Raw genomic sequence first — 18,171 nt, forward strand, 5'->3', positions numbered from 1 at the left:
TATTTACCGCGACCTGCACCCCACAACTGCACCGCTACACCACCGTTATCACCACCTATTTGCAACGGACGTCCCCCACTGACAGACAGGGCCACGGACCGGGTCTAGCCACCGTGACAACCCCAGGACTGAGATCCCAGAGGCCCGGCTCCGGGTACCCCTCGGCCCTGCGGCGGTGTGGGGGCGCTCCGCATATATATATATAGTCCAAAGCTATTTAATATAAAACCCCTCATAAGACAAGGATGCACCTTCTCTTTCCAAAGATATTAAGGTTCAATATCAATAGGAGACAGGCCTTGTTTACAATGAGAACTATTAAACTTTGGAACAGCCGTCTTAGGGATCTGATCATTGTTGGAGCCGTCAAGAGTTTCAAAAAGGGTTTAGATAATTTCTTAGAAGAAAATATTCTTATGTAAATGCATAAAAATCTTGTTCTGAGTGTTGATCCAGTGATACTCAGGATGCAGAGGGAAAATGTCCACTTTTAAACATTTTTTAAATGCAGTAACTACAATATGTACCTATATACCAGTATAAGACGTATGGAAATTAAACTGGGGAATGTCCTTGGGGTCTACTAGCCATGAAGAGTGAACTGTGATTGTTAAATTGCTGGATTTAGAGTCTGCTCATCTTAAAAGCAATTTATTACATATGAACTATATTGACTGGTGAACTCTGGTATATATAATGCTAGAATATAAGTTCAGTCTTTGTATACTGTTCTATCACATTGCTGTCCTATCAATTTATACCATCAGCCGCCAAAGTGGTGGAGCCAAGGGGTCGGGGGAAGCAGCAAAATGTGTGTGTAGTGTGTACGGGATACCTAGTCTGTTTGTACACTTGGCAGACCAGATAGTCTGAGCCCCCTGCTAGATGGCCAATCAAGTTGTCTCCCCAATTTGATCAGTTCAAGGTCATTATGAATCGATTTGATGCACGTTTGTGTCAGTTATTAGACTAGGCTGCCTTGTTCAGTGTTCTGGTGTTTCTACCTTGTTCTGACCCTGCTTGTTACCTGATACTACTTTTGGATTGTCCACTTATCTGCCCGTATACTTTTTGCTGACCTTTGGATTGTTTGACTTCTCTTTTGTCCTTGAATTTGCGGTTACTGCAGAATATTGAACTTAGCTTGCTGCTGATCTGCTTTAGTTTTGTGTGTTACCCAACTCCACATCTTTGCCACATTCTAATCGTTAGTTATAATTTGCCAGTCAGTGAATATTTCATGAATTGTGACCAGGGGACTCCCAAAAGTCTAGACCATTGTACAGTGAAAGGGATTAAAAGGTTAAAAATCAAGTGTCTCCTGTACCCACTGTTTGCTTTAGCTAGTGTCAAATTGAGTGTGGTTTTCTTTGCCTTGTTGGTAGGCACAGTCTCACCATCAGGGCATTACTGTCCTTACTGCTGTATGGGCCCAGTGAACAGAAGTAAAGAACGGTGGGTGAAAAACCATAATTCTGGCTTTTTGATTCCTTTTCTCATTACGTCATTTACAGATCAGGTTAATTTATCTTATATTTTGATAGATCAGACTTTTAAGGAATGCAGCGATACCAAATATTATTATTATTTATTTATATAGCACCATAAATTCCATGGTGCTGTACATGAGAAAGGGGTTATGTACAGAGTTATAGATATCGTTTACAGTAAACAAATTTACAATGACAGACTGGTACATTCTACGGGATAATGCGGAAGAGACAGATGGTCGGGGGTGCGGCAGCTCTGGTGGTGGTGAGGCGGCAGCTTTGATGGTGGTGAGGCGGCAGCTCTGATGGTGGTTGGTGAGGTGGCAGCTTGGGTGGTTGGTGAGGCGGCAAATATTATTTTTTAAATTTATTTATTTTAAATGGCGTAAAGGGGGATGATTTGAACTTTTATATATTTTTTTCACTTTTTATTGTACTTGTTTGTCTTCTTAGGGGAATGGAACCTGCTATCATCCAGTTGCTTGTACTATACACAGCAATAGTACTGCTGTATAAAGCAAAAATCACGGTCTCCTATGATCTCCACGGTCTTCTATGAATGTTGTGATGACAGGCACAGGGTTCTTCAGCTGACCTCCAGTGGGTGGCCAGAAGATGTGAGGCCGGTGTGTTTTTGCAATGGAAGAAGCCATATGGTAAAAAATCATGATGGGCAGGAAAGGAGGTGTGTGGCTGTCTAAGATCAGCTATGGCAGCAGCTCTACTGTCTAGCACTATAAAACACAGTGAGCAGCAATGAGACCTGTGAGTGGCATGACTGTCCAGCGACAGAAGCAGAGAGTTAGGACAGAGCATGCAATGAGATGCCTGGCAGTTTAGGGCTAGCAACAGTAGCCCCGAATGCAGCAGAACTGCAGTATTGATGACATATTGTAAAGGGAGTAGATGCCCAGCTGAGTATGGACCATCGACACTTGCAGAAGCAGAGTGGTGTAGAAAACAGACAATGGACACTCAAGCACGCTGATGGTATGGCTGATTTAACCATTGATGAACAAAAGTCGACATAGATCCCTGCCTTATTCTTTTTGACCAATGTTATGTTTTCTAAGCTTGAAGTAGATAATCTGGCATTATACACTCCACTAAGGGGAGAAGGACGCAGAATCGTGGGTAGTACAGGACTCTTGCTTATTGGGCTCTAGTGCCGTTATTGTAGACTAGGGAACCTTCTGAAGTACTGTGTTGGGTTGTGGTGAATGCAGAGGAACAAACTGGGGTAGAACAGATTGAGGCCAGGAAGGAAAGAGAATGTGTATGAAGATGTTCTATGTTATTAGAGAAATGTCCATGAAGATATACACCCGCTATCTGCTGTACAAAATTCCCACTAAGCTATTCTTAGCTACACTTGTGGGTTTTTTTTCGCTGTTCATATACATCAGGGGTTCTCCAAACACGACAGAGTCCATTATCTATTCCAGCAAATTTTGCGCTCCAAAAGTCAGGCGGTGCTCCTTCACTTTTGAGCCCTGAAGTGCACCCAAACAATCATTTTGCATCACATATCAGGTAAATTTGCAGCTAAATCAATATTTTGGTGGGAAAAAGTTAAATTTTCATTTTTCCACGTTGCGTTCAATCTGGTGAAGCCCTTAAAGGGTTAATAATCTTCTTGAATGTGGTTTTGTGCACTTTGAGGAGTGTCATTTTTAGAATGGTGTCACTTTTTGGTATTTTCTGGCCCTGAAAGTCACTTCAAAATGGAAGTGATCCCTAAAACAATTGGGTTTGTAAAATTTGGTTGGAAAAATGAGCAATAGCTGATAAATACCGATGAGCGAGTGTACTCCAAAGAGCATAGTGAAGGTGGAAGGCTGGATCTTAGAGAACTATGTGAAGGACTGGTCGGCAAGCCTTGAGGAGGGATAGGTGAGCGCTGTGGCAGGGAGTGTGCAATTTATTTATTTATTTTAACCAATACATTTATTATGCCCCGGGGGTCTGGAGAGCTCTCAGATGATAATAACACATATTTGCATCAAGTAAGTACAATGAGAATAAAATTTTGAATTTTTCAGCTGAATTTGAGAAAATCTGCACAAATAATATCTGTATATTATTATTTTTTTACATACAGTAGTATGTTCTTGTTGACATAATAAAAAAAGGCTTTTAGGGATATTTGACCTGTTTTATGATTTTATTTTTTTGCACAGTATTTCAAAATACTAATATAGAAAAAAAAATTAGTGATGAGCGAGTATGCTCGTTGCTCGGGTTTTCCTGAGCACGCTCGGGTGATCTCCGAGTATTTGCAACTCCTCGGAGATTTAGTTTTTGTTGATGCAGCTGCATTATTTATGGCTGCTAGCCAGCCTGAGTACATGTGGGGGTTGCCTGGTTGCTAGGGAATACCCACATGTATTCAAGCTGTCTATCAGCTGTAAATCATGCAGCTGAGGCAACAAAAACTAAACCTCCGAGCAGTTACAAATACTCGGAGATCACCCGAGCAACGAGTATACTCGCTCATCGCTACTGATAAACTTTTAACCCTTCTAACTGGCTAACAAAAAAAAATATGTTTCAAAATTGATGCTGATGTGGTTAATGTTATTTATTTATCTTTTTTGCGTGCTATAACTCTCTGGTTTAAGGTAATAAAAATTCAAAGTTTGAAAATTGCTAAAAATTTTGTAAAATTGTCAATATTTTCACAAATAAACACAAAGAATCTTGACCTAAATTTACCACTATTATGAAGTACTGCATATCTTGGAAAAACAGTCTCAGAATCACTAGAATATATTGAAGTGTTCCAGAGGTATTGTCTTATAAAGTGACACTGGTCAGAAATGAAAAACGTGGTATGGTGAGGAAGGCGAAAACAAGGTGGGTATTTAGAAATCGTCAGTCGTTTAATGCCACAGATTACTGCAATTGCCCCTAAGAGGTAATACTGGTCAGTCAATTAGATGACAGCAAGTAAGCTGATAACTCAAAATAAGAGACATGTTGTCATTCTATTTCTCTTTTTATTGTTATTATTACATTTTTATTATCAGACTATTGGTTTCCAGTACTTGTTTGTAGATACTGATGCAGTATACAGGACAGCCAAGTCTCATCTTGATTTCCAAGACTTATCTGTAGTCAAACAAATAACAGAAGGTTGATTATACAGTATATAGAAAGGTAGCACACTACAAGGTATAATTGCATCACCGTCCCCTGATTTAGTTTTTCTGACACCCCTGATTCTTTACATTGGTTGAAATTCCTTTTTAAAGTCTTAATGCAGAAAATATCTTTGAAGATTAACATTGTTGTGAACCTTTATGAGAGGATATTTAGAGCATTCTCTCTATCCCCTTTATCTTACCATCTTACAATTTAAAAGACTCTTTAACCAGTTCATGTCTTTGCCATTTTCCACCCTTCCTGTACAAGACACTCTCACTCTGCCCATCTTCGGATGAATCAGACATCGAAAGTAAGTCAGAGCTGTGTCTGGCCACTTACTTCCTCTTAGTGCCTGGTATGTCTGAAGGTGAGGAGAGTTGGATGCAGGGCTCGCGTGATAACCTCATGCAGGCCCTGAGAGAGCGAGTTCCGACACCACTGGAATGGTGCCAACATCGGGGGTGAGTATAAGTGTTATTTTACCAGTGCAAACATGCTGATTGAGACAGGGTTGTCCGAGTAATAGCCAACCCCTTTAAATTGGTATCTGACATCTGCTAGACAGGAATTTTACCTACCCTTATACACATAAACGTATTGGCTGATCTCAACATAATCTATGACACAGACCAAAACTCACCACTGATTCACTGTCTACAAGGGTGTTTGTAATCTACGATGGCATGTTCATCTAGGAGATAAAAAAAACAGCAATAAACTTCATATTGTAGTGTTAGCATTTAAAAATCTTAATCATTTAAAAAGCTTTAAAAAATGACACATGTCCAATTAAGACTGATGATCTAGAAGAAAGCAAGAACCCCTATATAGGTGTCTAACACAGCACAAATATATAACAATTGTATAGCAATAGCTACAGTCTGATATCTAGATAAATGAAGCGATGTACCGGTCTCATAGTAATCGTAGACTTTTGCTGTAGCTGGTTTTAGGCCTTTCACCGCAATGTCCTGTTCCACCGTGAAAGAGAGTCTTACTGGTTTGCGACCAACCTATAGTGAGAGAATATTCCCGTAAGTAGTACCTCAGGGGATCTTTGAGCCTTCAGCAAATAACTCATAAATGCCGATACCCAGGTTACCTGAAAATGCACTATTATTTGTAGCAAGTTATAGAGATAAGAAAACTTATTTGAGTGGAATTTAATGCTCCTCAAATTTTACAAAAATCTTTATTCTCCAGAATATGGATTTTTTAGGTTTGAGAGAGCAAAATGCCAGTCAGCGTTGGTCTACAGCCCACTGTCTGGTTTTCCGGTGCCTCTTTTCCTCTTTCCCTGTCACCTATATTCTCTTCGATAATGTTCACTCAAGATTGGGACTTCCACCTTGACTAGGCTTCGGGTGTCACTCCTTGCTATGCCGTCACTCGAGCAACGCACATCGTAATGTTATGAGGTTACTTACGACACAACATGTCTGTAGATGCGCAATTATGTCTGTTTGTCTAGTGGTGATAGAAGCCATGACCTAGAATGAAGATTTCTTTAGAGAATGCATGCAGAGGAAGATATGGAAGAGAAGAGGTGCTGAGGAGCGAACAACAGAGTAGAGAGATGGCATGACAGGTGAGCGTTTAGGTGAGAATTAAAGGGAACCTGTCAAGTCCTCAATGACCTCCAATCTAGTAGCAGGGAATCTGTCTTGTTAAAAAAACAGTATTAACCTTCAGATATGGAGATAATCTGGAGGTTAATAGCATCCTGAACCTGCCTGGTGCCCATACTTAGAGCCACGCTGCTGGGAGGACATTAACTTTATTCCTCCTTGCAGCTTTCGGCATTCAGTCACAGGGTCAGAACCGGCACAGTTTCAGTCACCGCTCTGTGTAAAAAGAGAGGTGGCTGTAACCACCCGCCTGGCACTAACTAAATACAGCTCCTCATTGGAGCCGGCTGTCAGTCAGTGACGAGGTGTGGTTACAGCCACCACTCTCTCTACACAGAGCAATTACTGAAATCATGCCGGCGCCACCCCCGTGACTGAACACCGAATGCTGTCGAGAGGAATAAAGTCAATTACCTCCCTGCAGTGAGGCTCTAACTGCAGATGCCACTCACGTTAAGAACAATATTAACCCACAGATTAACCCCATATCTGCAAGTTAATAGCATTTTTTCATGTGACGGTTCCTTTTCATTTTTTTCACTTCATACATTTATTATGCTTTGGGCTCTGGAGAGATCCCAGAATATAATAAGGAACATGAAATTCGTTGGGAATAACTTTGTAGGAATAGAATTTCCTTTAAAATCTGCATGATTTGACAAATTCAGATTTTGGCTGATTCGATCTTCTTTACCTAGTTATCATAGAGGGAACTCGGATGTTATTGGAAGAAAACACAATAGGAAAACAAAAGTAACAACAATGACTGATTCAGACCTGGTCCAGGTACAAAGTCACCAAGTCAGTCTGGATCTCACTTCTCTGGATTAACTTGTTTTTCTCCAGCTGTGAATAAAAAATGGTCACAACGGGGATTGTAAATTTGTAATGGACAAATTCCAAACTTCGAATAAAGAGATATTGATATTTAATATTGGTGTTTTGCATTATTTCAGCACATATGTTACTACTCTACTTGTTCTCCTAGAAACACACTTTAAGAGAACTCTTTGGCCTTGATTCATGAAGATATTTTGCCAGTTTCCCCGGGTAAAACGCCTTCAAATGTTGAACATTTTGTCAGAATTTGTGCTAAAAATTTTGCAACGTTTGGTGCTTCACAACAATTTTGGTCAGCTTTGCCAAAACAAGCAGCGTATAGGAGAGACCAGTTATGGCTAAGCCCACCTGTTAGATTCCAGAAATTGTAGTAGCGTAAATTTTGCAAGAAATGTACTTTAGTCTCTGACGGTTCTAAGTTACTGTACTGTAAGGGCTCACTCACACCAGTGTATACATCGGAAGAGTGCTACCTGATGTTTTATCAGACATGCCGATTTGGTATGAGAAAAAAAATTACAGCATACTGCAATTTGTAGCATAAATCGGGATGTCATGCAACCGGGGTGCAGGTGCATGCAAACCAAATCAAATCAAATATGTTACGATTAAGACAGTTCAAGTCGAAACGCGTCAGCACCAGAACACTGTCCTGTTTGAGACTTGATTTTAATGAAAGTGTAATAAAGCTGTCAAGATTGTATCAGAGACGCTGGCCTTTTGTTTTATTGGCTACTTTTCAAATACCCTACTTCTCGGTATTAGGCCAAAGACATTTTCACAAAGAAAAGAGTCCAATTTCACTCTAGCAACCAATTTTTGTTTCTAAAGTGATGCCTAACCCCGTGACTCACTTGCTTTATCGTGCTCTTTATTGGAATGTATCCAGACAACATCTTGACTTCAATGACGGCCATGTTAGATTTCTCCCGTCTACCGGTATAACTGAAAGAATAATGAAAAAAAAACCAAGAAAGGACATATAAATATTCATAGATTCATTTTTTGTTCCATTCCATATTGTTCAATGTAATATTGAAAGATAATTTTTTGTCAGTTTGGATCATTACGGGTTTTTATCGATTAGCTCATTGGTTACAAATAATAGTTACCATATACAGTAGGTGTGAAAGAGGAAGCAAATTTAAAATAACAAAAAAAAGAATGAAAAAATAAAAATTACTCACCTGACAGTGATGCGAATTTGAAATGTTGTCACGGGATCTGATAGACATCTTCTTCCAGGATATGGTGAAACACTAAATGAGAAGATGGCCGCTGTTTTTGGAGGAGGAATATTGAATCTCAATACGGCCTGTGAGTGAAGAGACAAGAAATCTCCAAATAAAAAAGAGAATAGGTTTATGGTACCTTAATATGACATATAAAAATGCTACTTTTGTGCATTTGAACAGATACTTTTAGCCACCATATCACACTTTTTAATATTATGCTACAATGAATAGGACACAGTATATACTACATATACTATAATGATGGTTCTTTACTTAGTGGGAATTGGAGAGACATGTACCTTTCCATGTTTTGTCATCTTACCTGCAAAGGGAATCTGTCACCTGGTTTTTGCCATGTAATATGAAAGCAGCATGATGTAGGAGATCATCACTTACTGGTTGACTTGCTACAGACTTGATAGCATCAGTGTTTGCTGCTGCAGATTTAGCAGTGCTCTGAATGCTGAGCTGTGTATAACCCCATCCACATCACTGATTGGCAGCTTTTTGCATACACTGTATATTGACAGAAAGCTGCTAATCAGTGATAGGGCGAGGTTATATAGAGCATGAGGACTACATGGCACGAGACAACTAGTCCTAGACAACTAGAGTAATAATTTCCTACTGAATAAAAGTGCGATTTTTTTTTCAACTACAACATGCAACTAAGTAAGTGACACATTACTGGAATCAGGATCTCTGCTCCTACATTATGCTGCTCTCAGATTAAATTGGAACAATCTGCTGATAGATTCCCTTTAAAACCGTATGGAGCTGAGTGAGGTATCTGCTCTATGGACTTCCAACTATTAGATGCATTTAGTGTGGTTGTGGACTTTGCAATATTGTAGTTGTCCACTGAAATTGGCATTAGCAAAAACAAAAATGCAGTAAGGGTCCAGGCATTTTGTAAAATTCTATAGCAGTTTTTTTTCCACAATTATGTGAAATCAGCCGCAAAAATTTGGAAGGCCTTCAATATCAAGAGGTCCGAATTTGGTGAGAAATCGGAAAGTCAAAATCCAAGTTGAGGACAGTAAAAGATAAAAAAGGATAAACAAAGTAGCACAACATGAGCAGTGGATCACACCTGTAATCAGGCCTGGCTGAACTAAATAACTAGCAGCCAGAGACTGTCTGCTGGGGTTTACATGGAAAGAACTTGTGACAAAGCTATATGCGAAACGCACGTTGGGGTACTGGGCAGTGAGGTTCGTTCATTGTCGCATTAGTGATGGCTGATCATGGCTGTTATTGGTGTCGTGGCCCTTTTGCACTTTAACAGTAGCTCTGGTTGAAGGGTTCTGATATGAATTGATATACAGATTAATTATTTAATTATTCTATCCTGTTTTTGAGGTATGTTGAAAGGTGTTTTGTTAAATTATTAATTTGTTATAGGGATTATCATTGCATATATATATATATATATATATATATATATATATATATATATTTTATTTTTTTTTTACATTAATTTACATCCTATGATTTATTTAATGGTGGTGCAGGCACCTTATCTTCCATCCTCTTTTTTACTATCTGATCAATATCTTATGAAATTATTTCTTCAAATAAAGTGAAAAATGATTGCACTACTATCCTTTTTATTGCAAGTCTTTTCTGAAAGCTATTCCCTCATCCTCTAAGCCACAAGAGACAGGCCTAGGTTATGGATAGTGACCCCTCACTAAAGCTTAAGGTGTTCAATCTGGGATTTGGTATCTAGGCTGAAATTTAAGTTTCTGTCACAGCTCATTATTCTGATGGCCCCCATACATATTAGATAGCTGTTGCCTGAATAATATTTCAGACTATGTCTCTCTCTCAACAGCACCATGTACAGTAATGCTCAGCCAAGCATTCTTGTGTTCTTTTGAGAAAGTAGACTCTTTTGGCAAAGTCTTATCTCTAAGCTGGATCCTTCTGTCTTCTGACATCATCTGTTGGGGGATTGTCGAGAGGGTCCAGTACACATTAGACTGTTAGCTAATCCTGCCTACATAAGCTAGTTCAACTATCATCATTAGTCTAGTCTGTGAGGTTGCCTTAAATTTATTTCCCCCTGAAGCATGAACTTGGTTGCAAAAGTATACTGAACCTTAGTTCCACATTTCCCACTAAATTATCCTTAAGGACCTCCCATAAGCACCACACAGCCTGACTAGTCCAAAAGCAACTTCTGATTTACAAAATCAGCAATAGTTCTATCTATAGCACCAGTATGGTAGATATTTTTCTCCTTACCTGGACAAAAACACAACCACTCCCTGTTCCCGTCACAGTATAGTCTTCAGGGATTTTGGACAGTGTTGCCCTTTGGAGTAGGAGCCGGTTATTCTTATCCACATGAAACTGCTCAAGAAATCCTGACTTGGAACTGACCGCGACAGTCACATCTCCTTTGTCAGAATATGTCTTCTCTGCATACTTGGCCAGAGCCTGAAGAGCCACCACCGTGTCCTACAAAAGGAAGAATTTGTAAATTTACATAAGGGAAATATATGATAAAACAACCTTCTTGTACGTCATAGAGCTTAATCATTAGGTATAGTCCATTGGACCATCTACAAATTTTGTCCTAAAAAGTATGCATTAAAGAAATAGGTGAGACCCTGATGGAAATTAATTGAATATCCAAAAAATGCTAGGATACAAATATGGAATTACCCACACCAGGCCCTATGGGTTTTGTGAGCAGCACAATAGTCTTTTTCCTATAAGACTGTCCAACTTTTGCCTCTTATTATTGAGAAATGTCTTTATATTAATAAGGAGACACACCTTGATACAGATAACTTTAAAAATAATAAAATTTGACCATATGCTTTGGGTTGACTTGGACCAGTAAGTTCTCCACTGCTTAGATCCTTACTTTACCTGTGTAGAAGAGTAGCCTCCATATGGATTTTGCTGTTTGCTCAACCAGTCCACAATCTGAGAAGATTTAATTAAATCTGGAGTTGGACCAGACAAATGAGCCAGGAGCACATAGGAGGTCAACTCGACCTCTGCTGAGGGAGCTTGATGCCAGCGTGAGTCTTCAGGAGGAGGAGCAGAGTCCCGCTTCCAGTACAGTTGTCCATCTATAGGGGAGTTAAGCAGTTTGCCCAAATCTTTATAAAGATGTCTTATATTTGGTATATAATCGGAAATACACTGCAAAGTTTCTCCAGTGTTCTAGACCAAAATTCTGTGAAATTGTATTAAATCATTAATAGAAGTTCCTATTTCTATAAATATTTTTTCTACAGACTTGAATTCTGAATACTCTACATAGAGGAGTGGTGCCCCTCAAATACAACTTATCTCCATCTGTAAAATCAGATTAACTTTGCACAAATGTATTTTTTCTGTAACCAATCACTGACTGGCCAACATGTAAGTCACTGACCATTCATCATTATTAAAAAATATGTTTTTTCAACAGCTACAGAGTGTTTTTCCTGTTCTGGATTCGAGTTATAGAGGATGGAAAATACAGGGAGAGCGATAACATTGCAGTCACTCTGTAGAGAGTGCTAACTGTTAGCAGATTCTTCACTGCCCCACTGCAGGGCGAATGAAATGTTATTTTCCTGCAGGCGATATTCCAGTTGGACAGCCACACATGTTTAAAACTCTATTTCCTCCAGATTACCACTGTGTCTGCAGGTAAAAATGCAGAAGGATGTCTTTGGAAAAATTCTGCGCTGTTGAAAAGATTGAGACGTAGATCCAGGTAGGATTTGATAAAAGAATAGTGGTTTATTCGACGCGTTTTGGAGTTAAAAGTGCTTCTTCATCAGGAAGTAACCACATGTATGGTAAAAAGCACTTCTTTAGTTGACAAGTTCCCTTAATATTTGCTCACCTCCACGCACTGCTTTTATCTCCAATTTGTCCATCAAAGCTTCTCTGAGTTCCAACTCTCCAGACAGTGAGAAGGTGAAGGCCAGCAGAGCCTGGGTGTACACGTTGCTGACATCCACTGAGACTTTCCTCAGACAAGATAGAGCATTTCTTAGTAACGGATCCTGAAAAGGGAAAAAAAAGTCTTTAAACTGTATGACGCATCGGATCAGAAGATCTCCTACTGAGCCATGCTGCATTTCTACCATGATTGCAATTGGAACCATAGCTGGTTTGACATGATGCTTCATGGACTACAGAATTTGCTTAAATTCAACCCCTTTTGTGCCTGGGACATAGCCGAATTTGCCAGGATTGTTTCTCAAACTTCAGGATTATCCTAGCTAAGCAAATATTGTTGGAAGTTATGCCATTGGTACTCCGTGGAGCAAAATGGACCCTTCACATGGTGATAACAAACAATTATACGTGCAGGTACCTATAGAGAAGGGACTCAAATACGTGGCCTGCAGCAAATTCTTGTGGTCCACAACTTGGAATGGATTATAATGAGGGCAAACTGGGACCTAAGCCTCTGGAATGCGGGAGAGGAGATATATGGCAAGATTGCCCCCATGGTCTTTTTCTCTATCTTTCACTATTGGCTCTCTATTTAGGACAAGTGAGGCCATTGCTTTTTCATCCACAAATCTACTTCAAAGGTTAGGGAACTCAGTTTTTTTATGTTGATATATTGATGACTAATGTTGCACACCTGGTGAAAAGGGTTCAGGTTTCCTTCATCCATGATCAAAAGCCTGAACTGGGCATCTTTTCCCTACGGTGTCCAAAGTAAACCAATGTTCTGACACTATAGTATACACTCTTAGTTCCAACATTCACTTGAAGGTTTTTGTCTCCTGTACCCATCTCCTTGGACCTCACTAAGACCATTAACCAGTTATGTTTTTAAATCCTTTCCATAGACAGATGTAATCTGAAAATAATAGTAATATTTGTCTTGAAGGGAAATTATCCTACATGTCAACACTTCATACCTTACCTGCAGAGATACACCAGCCTCCAAAAGGGCAATAGTTATATAAGCAGAGAGTGAAATATCATCTTCTACTCCACCCTGGAAAAAGAAAGTTAGATAATGATCACCTCATTTATTCATGTAAATAATTATTAGAAAAAAATATTGCCTTTCTTCTAATCTGTTTGATTTATTTTATTATTTTATTTTTTATTTACATGATTATAGAGCCAGTTATCATGCCTGAGCTGCCTCAGCGACAGAGCCATAAATAAAAAAAAGCTTTTTTAAGAAAACCATTCATTGACATCTTTATAACTTCATGAGCAGAGGTAACTGTGCAGGGAGGGTGGAGGGAAATGAGATATGACCCTCATCTAATATCAATGCTTTAAGCCTTCCAATAAAAATATTACCTTTCATTGTTATCTGCCCTTATATTGCCCTGTAACGAGATGACTGCTGACAGTGATCAAAGTGTACACAGCACTAGCTGAAAAGCGTCAGCATGCTGGGAGGACTCAGCGGCCGATATGAACCATGCAGCTCCAGTGAATTTGATTACACTTTCAAAATATATAGACAATATAAAAACAGTAAAAGTTCTGTATAAATGAAGGATAAAACTTCAAAAGAATTTCTTATGGTAGGCCACCTGATCCCAAGTTCAAAATTGTGTATTACAAAGCAAAAAAGTACCGTATTTTTCCGGCTATAAGACGCACTTTTTCCCCAAAAAAATTGTGAGGAAAATGGGGGGTGCGTCTTATAGTTGGAACGCAGGCTTACCGGCATTGTGGCAGCGACAGAGGTGCGGGGATGATGTGGCGCGGTGAGCGGTATGGCGTGAGCAGGGTCCCGTCCACATTTGAGGTGAATCCGCGGCCCGGTATTGAAGGAGAGCAGCAGAGCTGGGTGAGTTACGGTTTTCCCAGTGGCGGCGGCCACCTTTCTGAGGCAGATAGCTGCATCTTTCACCCCCAAATCTGTTTTCACCTTCATGACCAGGCTAAATTTTACCAGTGTCACTATGTGTGCTAATAACTCTGGAATGCTTCAACATATTCCAGTGATTCTGAGATCCTTTTTTCGAGACACATTGAACTTTGTTTAACGATAACGATTTTGATATGATCTCCGTTTATGAAAAATTTGATGAAAATTTTGAAAAATTGGCAATTTTTTTATTTTTATTTTGGCTTTTAGGCATGCTGTTGGTCTCAGAAGAGAGAAGGAATCTGGATTTTGGAGCTCAGATTTTACTATATTTATTTTTTCTTTCTTATTGAGAGCCATAGCGCTTTTCTTTGCTATCAGTAACGTGGAAGCCCTCTATATTTCCATTGACAGATAACGGACCTGAGTGGGGGCCTTATTTGTGGATTGATTTGATTTTATTGGGAACATTTTACATAAAGTTTTGGATCACAAATATCCTGCGTTCTACGCTGGGCGCTCATATCGGGGTATCCATCTAAATCTCTGAATGAAGTGATTCAGATGAAAACTCAGAGGGATGCATTCACTATAATGAGGAAGCAGAGGCACTCTTGTCTCTGACTGTTCTGAGATGTCCTTCTTTTCAGAATTACACAAAACTGTGGTCGACCACGCTTTTATGCACGCTTAAAAAGATGGACATGGGCAGATCATAGGCCAGACAGTACCACTTTTGGGGTGGGGAAAGGCTTGAAAACCTTTCCAGTCTGATAATATCAGCTGACAGCTTTATTCTTTACCTTTGCTGGTTTCCTAAACTAGGGGGGATCCCACATTGTTTTTTTTTAATTTAATTATTTATTAGGCTAAACAAGTCTAAAAAGCTCAACAATAAACCCATATGAAAGGCATTGCAAGGGTGCAAATTTATAATATGTGGGGGCACATAAAATTATATATCTACAGGATTTCTTTCTATTCTATCTATTCTGTCCATCTATTCTCAGAGTTCTGGCTGTGAAGGTCCTATGGGTTGTGGCTCATTGAAAACAAATGAAAGACACAAAATCAAAAGTACAAAAAAATTGAAGCAGTGGGTAGAATTAAAAAAGTTGTCATCTTGACACTCCTTTGAATATTCTTTCAGAGCCGGTTTCACACATATGTTAATCATGGTCTTTGCTCGCTAGATTCCCTGACCTTATCTACTGACCCATTGACATACCTCATAGTTAGCTAAGACCAGGAGACTTGGTCAATGTATTTTGATCTGAGCAGGGACAGTATTTTACAGCCATGTCAGACCGGCCTTTTCCTGTACTAAGCTCACCTTCATGGCATTATTGAAGAGTCTCCCCACACTTCGGAAACATCCGGTCTCTTCCTGGTTCCTTTTCAGCCATGAGAAGGAGTGGTTCAGGTGACTTTCATCTATGAAGATATAGGGTCGGGCTTTACTGAAGGACTTCACAACAAATCCAGTCAACCTGAAGAAATATAATGAGGTTATATAAATAATGAATTTTCTATACAATCATAAAACATGACTAAACTACTTTTACAAAAATTTTTATCAAGAGCATGAGCGAGCACAACTCATAACCTTATGAATTCCAATTCTTTAGCTACTCTCACTTGTCACTATTTTCTATAATTTGACCTGATTAAAAAAGCTGGGTTGTCCCGGATAATGACCAGCAGCCCAAAATAGTGTAACAGTCTTGTAGTGATGACATCTTGCACATTATTCATATAAAAGCTGCAGCCAAATCACTGATGTCAGCAGTGACGTGATTATAACACCCCAGCTCTGTAAAATGTACCCAAATCCACAAACCATGTATTTCCTTCTTTGTCACTCTTTCCAAAAGCGCTATATGAGCCATCATCACGTTTATATGTAAGCTGTCGCTGATATCCTGTAGGAAACAAGAAAATCTTTTAAATATAAGTTTACACATCACATATATTGCAGAAAGCTATGTAGGCTAGGGTTAAATCCTAGCTCTATGTGTTCAAATTAAGTGCACCTTTCCAGCTCTGCATATAACCAGGCTAGGTGTTCACTTTAGTCAGTCTGCTGGGGGAAAGCTGACCTGAGTGGATTGTGTTGGAACTCGAGAAAGACAAACCAGACCAGAATCTCTCTGAGAAGAGACTGCACAGACCGTGTGCACCAAACTGCAAGTATCATAGGTTGCTATGGAAATTAGCTGTTTTGTTTGACCGAACTTGGACTAGCTCAGCGGTATAACAGATATCAGGGTGAATTTGTGTTTATGGATTTTTTTTTCGGTGCACTGCAACTTGTTGAAGTAAATATCAAATTATTTTGACAGAAGAATCCAGTGCTCACCTACTGCGAGAGTGAATCCTTGCAAGATATATATATATATATATATATATATATATATATATCAATGAAGAGAGAAAAAGGAGCGCACTCACAGGAGGTCCGTTGCAGGTAACTTTTATTGAAACACGTAGTACATCTTCACGGCCGGGGGTGCTGGGGAGGGAGTGTGGCTGTGCGGGACAACAGCTGTTTCGCGCTTGGCTGGTGCTTCAACAGGTCCGTGCACAGACCTGTTGAAGCGCCAGCCAAGCGCGAAACAGCTGTTGTCCCGCACAGCCACACTCCCTCCCCAGCACCCCCGGCCGTGAAGATGTACTACGTGTTTCAATAAAAGTTACCTGCAACGGACCTCCTGTGAGTGCGCTCCTTTTTCTCTCTTCATTGATTCTCATCACTGGTTTTCTGTGGAGTCCGGCACCCAGGATTGAAGACGACGGCCAGCTTTATGCAGGTGAGCGGTTCCCCACCACACTTCCTATAGGCTGTCAGTGCGGTCCAATTTCCTTTCTCTTGTTCATGGATATATATATATATATATATATATATATATATATATATATATATATATATATATATATATATATATATATATATATATATATATATATAAAGTTTTGGCACCCTTGAAATAGTTTCAGAAAATTAAGTATTTCTCCCAGAAAAATATTATAATTCCACATATTTGATATACACATGTTTATTTGCTTTGTGTGTAATGGAATAACACAAAGAAATAGAGGAAATAAAGGCAAACTGGACATAATGTCACACAATACCCCCAAAAAGGGCTGGACAAAATTGTTGGCACCTTTCCAAAATCGTGGGTAAACAACTTTGTTTCAAGCATGTGATGCTCATTCAAACTCACCTGTGGCAAGTAACAGGTGTGGACAATATGAAAATCACACCTTAAACCAGATAAAAAGGGGAGATGTTGACTCAATCTCGGAATTGTGTCTTTGTGCATGTCACACCAAGCAAGGAAAAAACAAAGAGGAGAAAAGAACTGTCTGAGGACTTGAGAACCAAAATGTAGAATATCAACAAACTCAAGGTTACAAATAGATCTCCAGAGATCTTGCTATTCCTTTGTTCATGGTGCACAACGTAATCAAGAAGTTTGCAAACCATGGCACTGTAGTTAATCTCCCTGCACATGGACGGCAGAGAAAAATTGATGAAAGATTGCAACGTCGGATAGTCTGGATGGTGGATAAGCAGCCGTAATCAAGCTCCAAAGAAATTCAAGCTGTCCTGCAGGTTCAGGGTGCATCAGTGTTAGTGCAAACTATTCGTTGACATTTGACTCTACGGCAGAAGACCCAGGCCAAGAGGACCCCACTGCTGACACAAAGACATAATAAAACGTATGTGAGTAAGCCAAAATACTTCTGGGAAAGTGTCTTGTGGACAGATGAGACCAAGATAGAGATTTTTGGTAAAGCACATCATTCTACTGTTTACTGAAAACCGAATGAGGCCTACAAAGAAAAGAACACAGTACCTGTAGTCAAATATGGTGGAGGTTTAAAGATGTTTTTGGGCTGTATTGCTGTTTCTGGCACTGAGTGCCATGACTGTGTACAAGGCATAGTGAAATCTGAAGATTACCAAATAATTTTGGGTCGCAATGTAGAGCTCAGTGTCAGAAAGCTGGGTTTGC

The 18,171-nt window shown here is 39.5% G+C and overlaps 1 protein-coding gene across 1 annotated transcript in view; it reads right to left on the reverse strand.

The window, feature by feature from the left end:
• Positions 1–4,469: 4,469 nt before the first annotated feature.
• Positions 4,470–18,171, reverse strand: part of LOC143769703 (alpha-2-macroglobulin-like) — a 78,726-nt gene continuing 65,024 nt past the window's right edge. The window contains exons 25-36 of the mRNA XM_077258488.1: positions 15,990–16,071; positions 15,483–15,639; positions 13,238–13,312; positions 12,197–12,359; positions 11,224–11,429; positions 10,591–10,806; positions 8,293–8,420; positions 7,960–8,050; positions 7,043–7,111; positions 5,548–5,650; positions 5,278–5,328; positions 4,470–4,601 (exon numbers count right to left, since the gene is read on the reverse strand). Of these exons, the coding sequence (XP_077114603.1) occupies positions 5,285–5,328; positions 5,548–5,650; positions 7,043–7,111; positions 7,960–8,050; positions 8,293–8,420; positions 10,591–10,806; positions 11,224–11,429; positions 12,197–12,359; positions 13,238–13,312; positions 15,483–15,639; positions 15,990–16,071 (1,334 nt within the window). The 3' untranslated portion in view covers positions 4,470–4,601; positions 5,278–5,284. The remainder of the gene's footprint in view (positions 4,602–5,277; positions 5,329–5,547; positions 5,651–7,042; positions 7,112–7,959; positions 8,051–8,292; positions 8,421–10,590; positions 10,807–11,223; positions 11,430–12,196; positions 12,360–13,237; positions 13,313–15,482; positions 15,640–15,989; positions 16,072–18,171) is intronic.

The sequence above is a fragment of the Ranitomeya variabilis genome, chromosome 4, assembly GCF_051348905.1.
Source record: "Ranitomeya variabilis isolate aRanVar5 chromosome 4, aRanVar5.hap1, whole genome shotgun sequence".
Classification (NCBI taxonomy): domain Eukaryota; kingdom Metazoa; phylum Chordata; class Amphibia; order Anura; family Dendrobatidae; genus Ranitomeya; species Ranitomeya variabilis.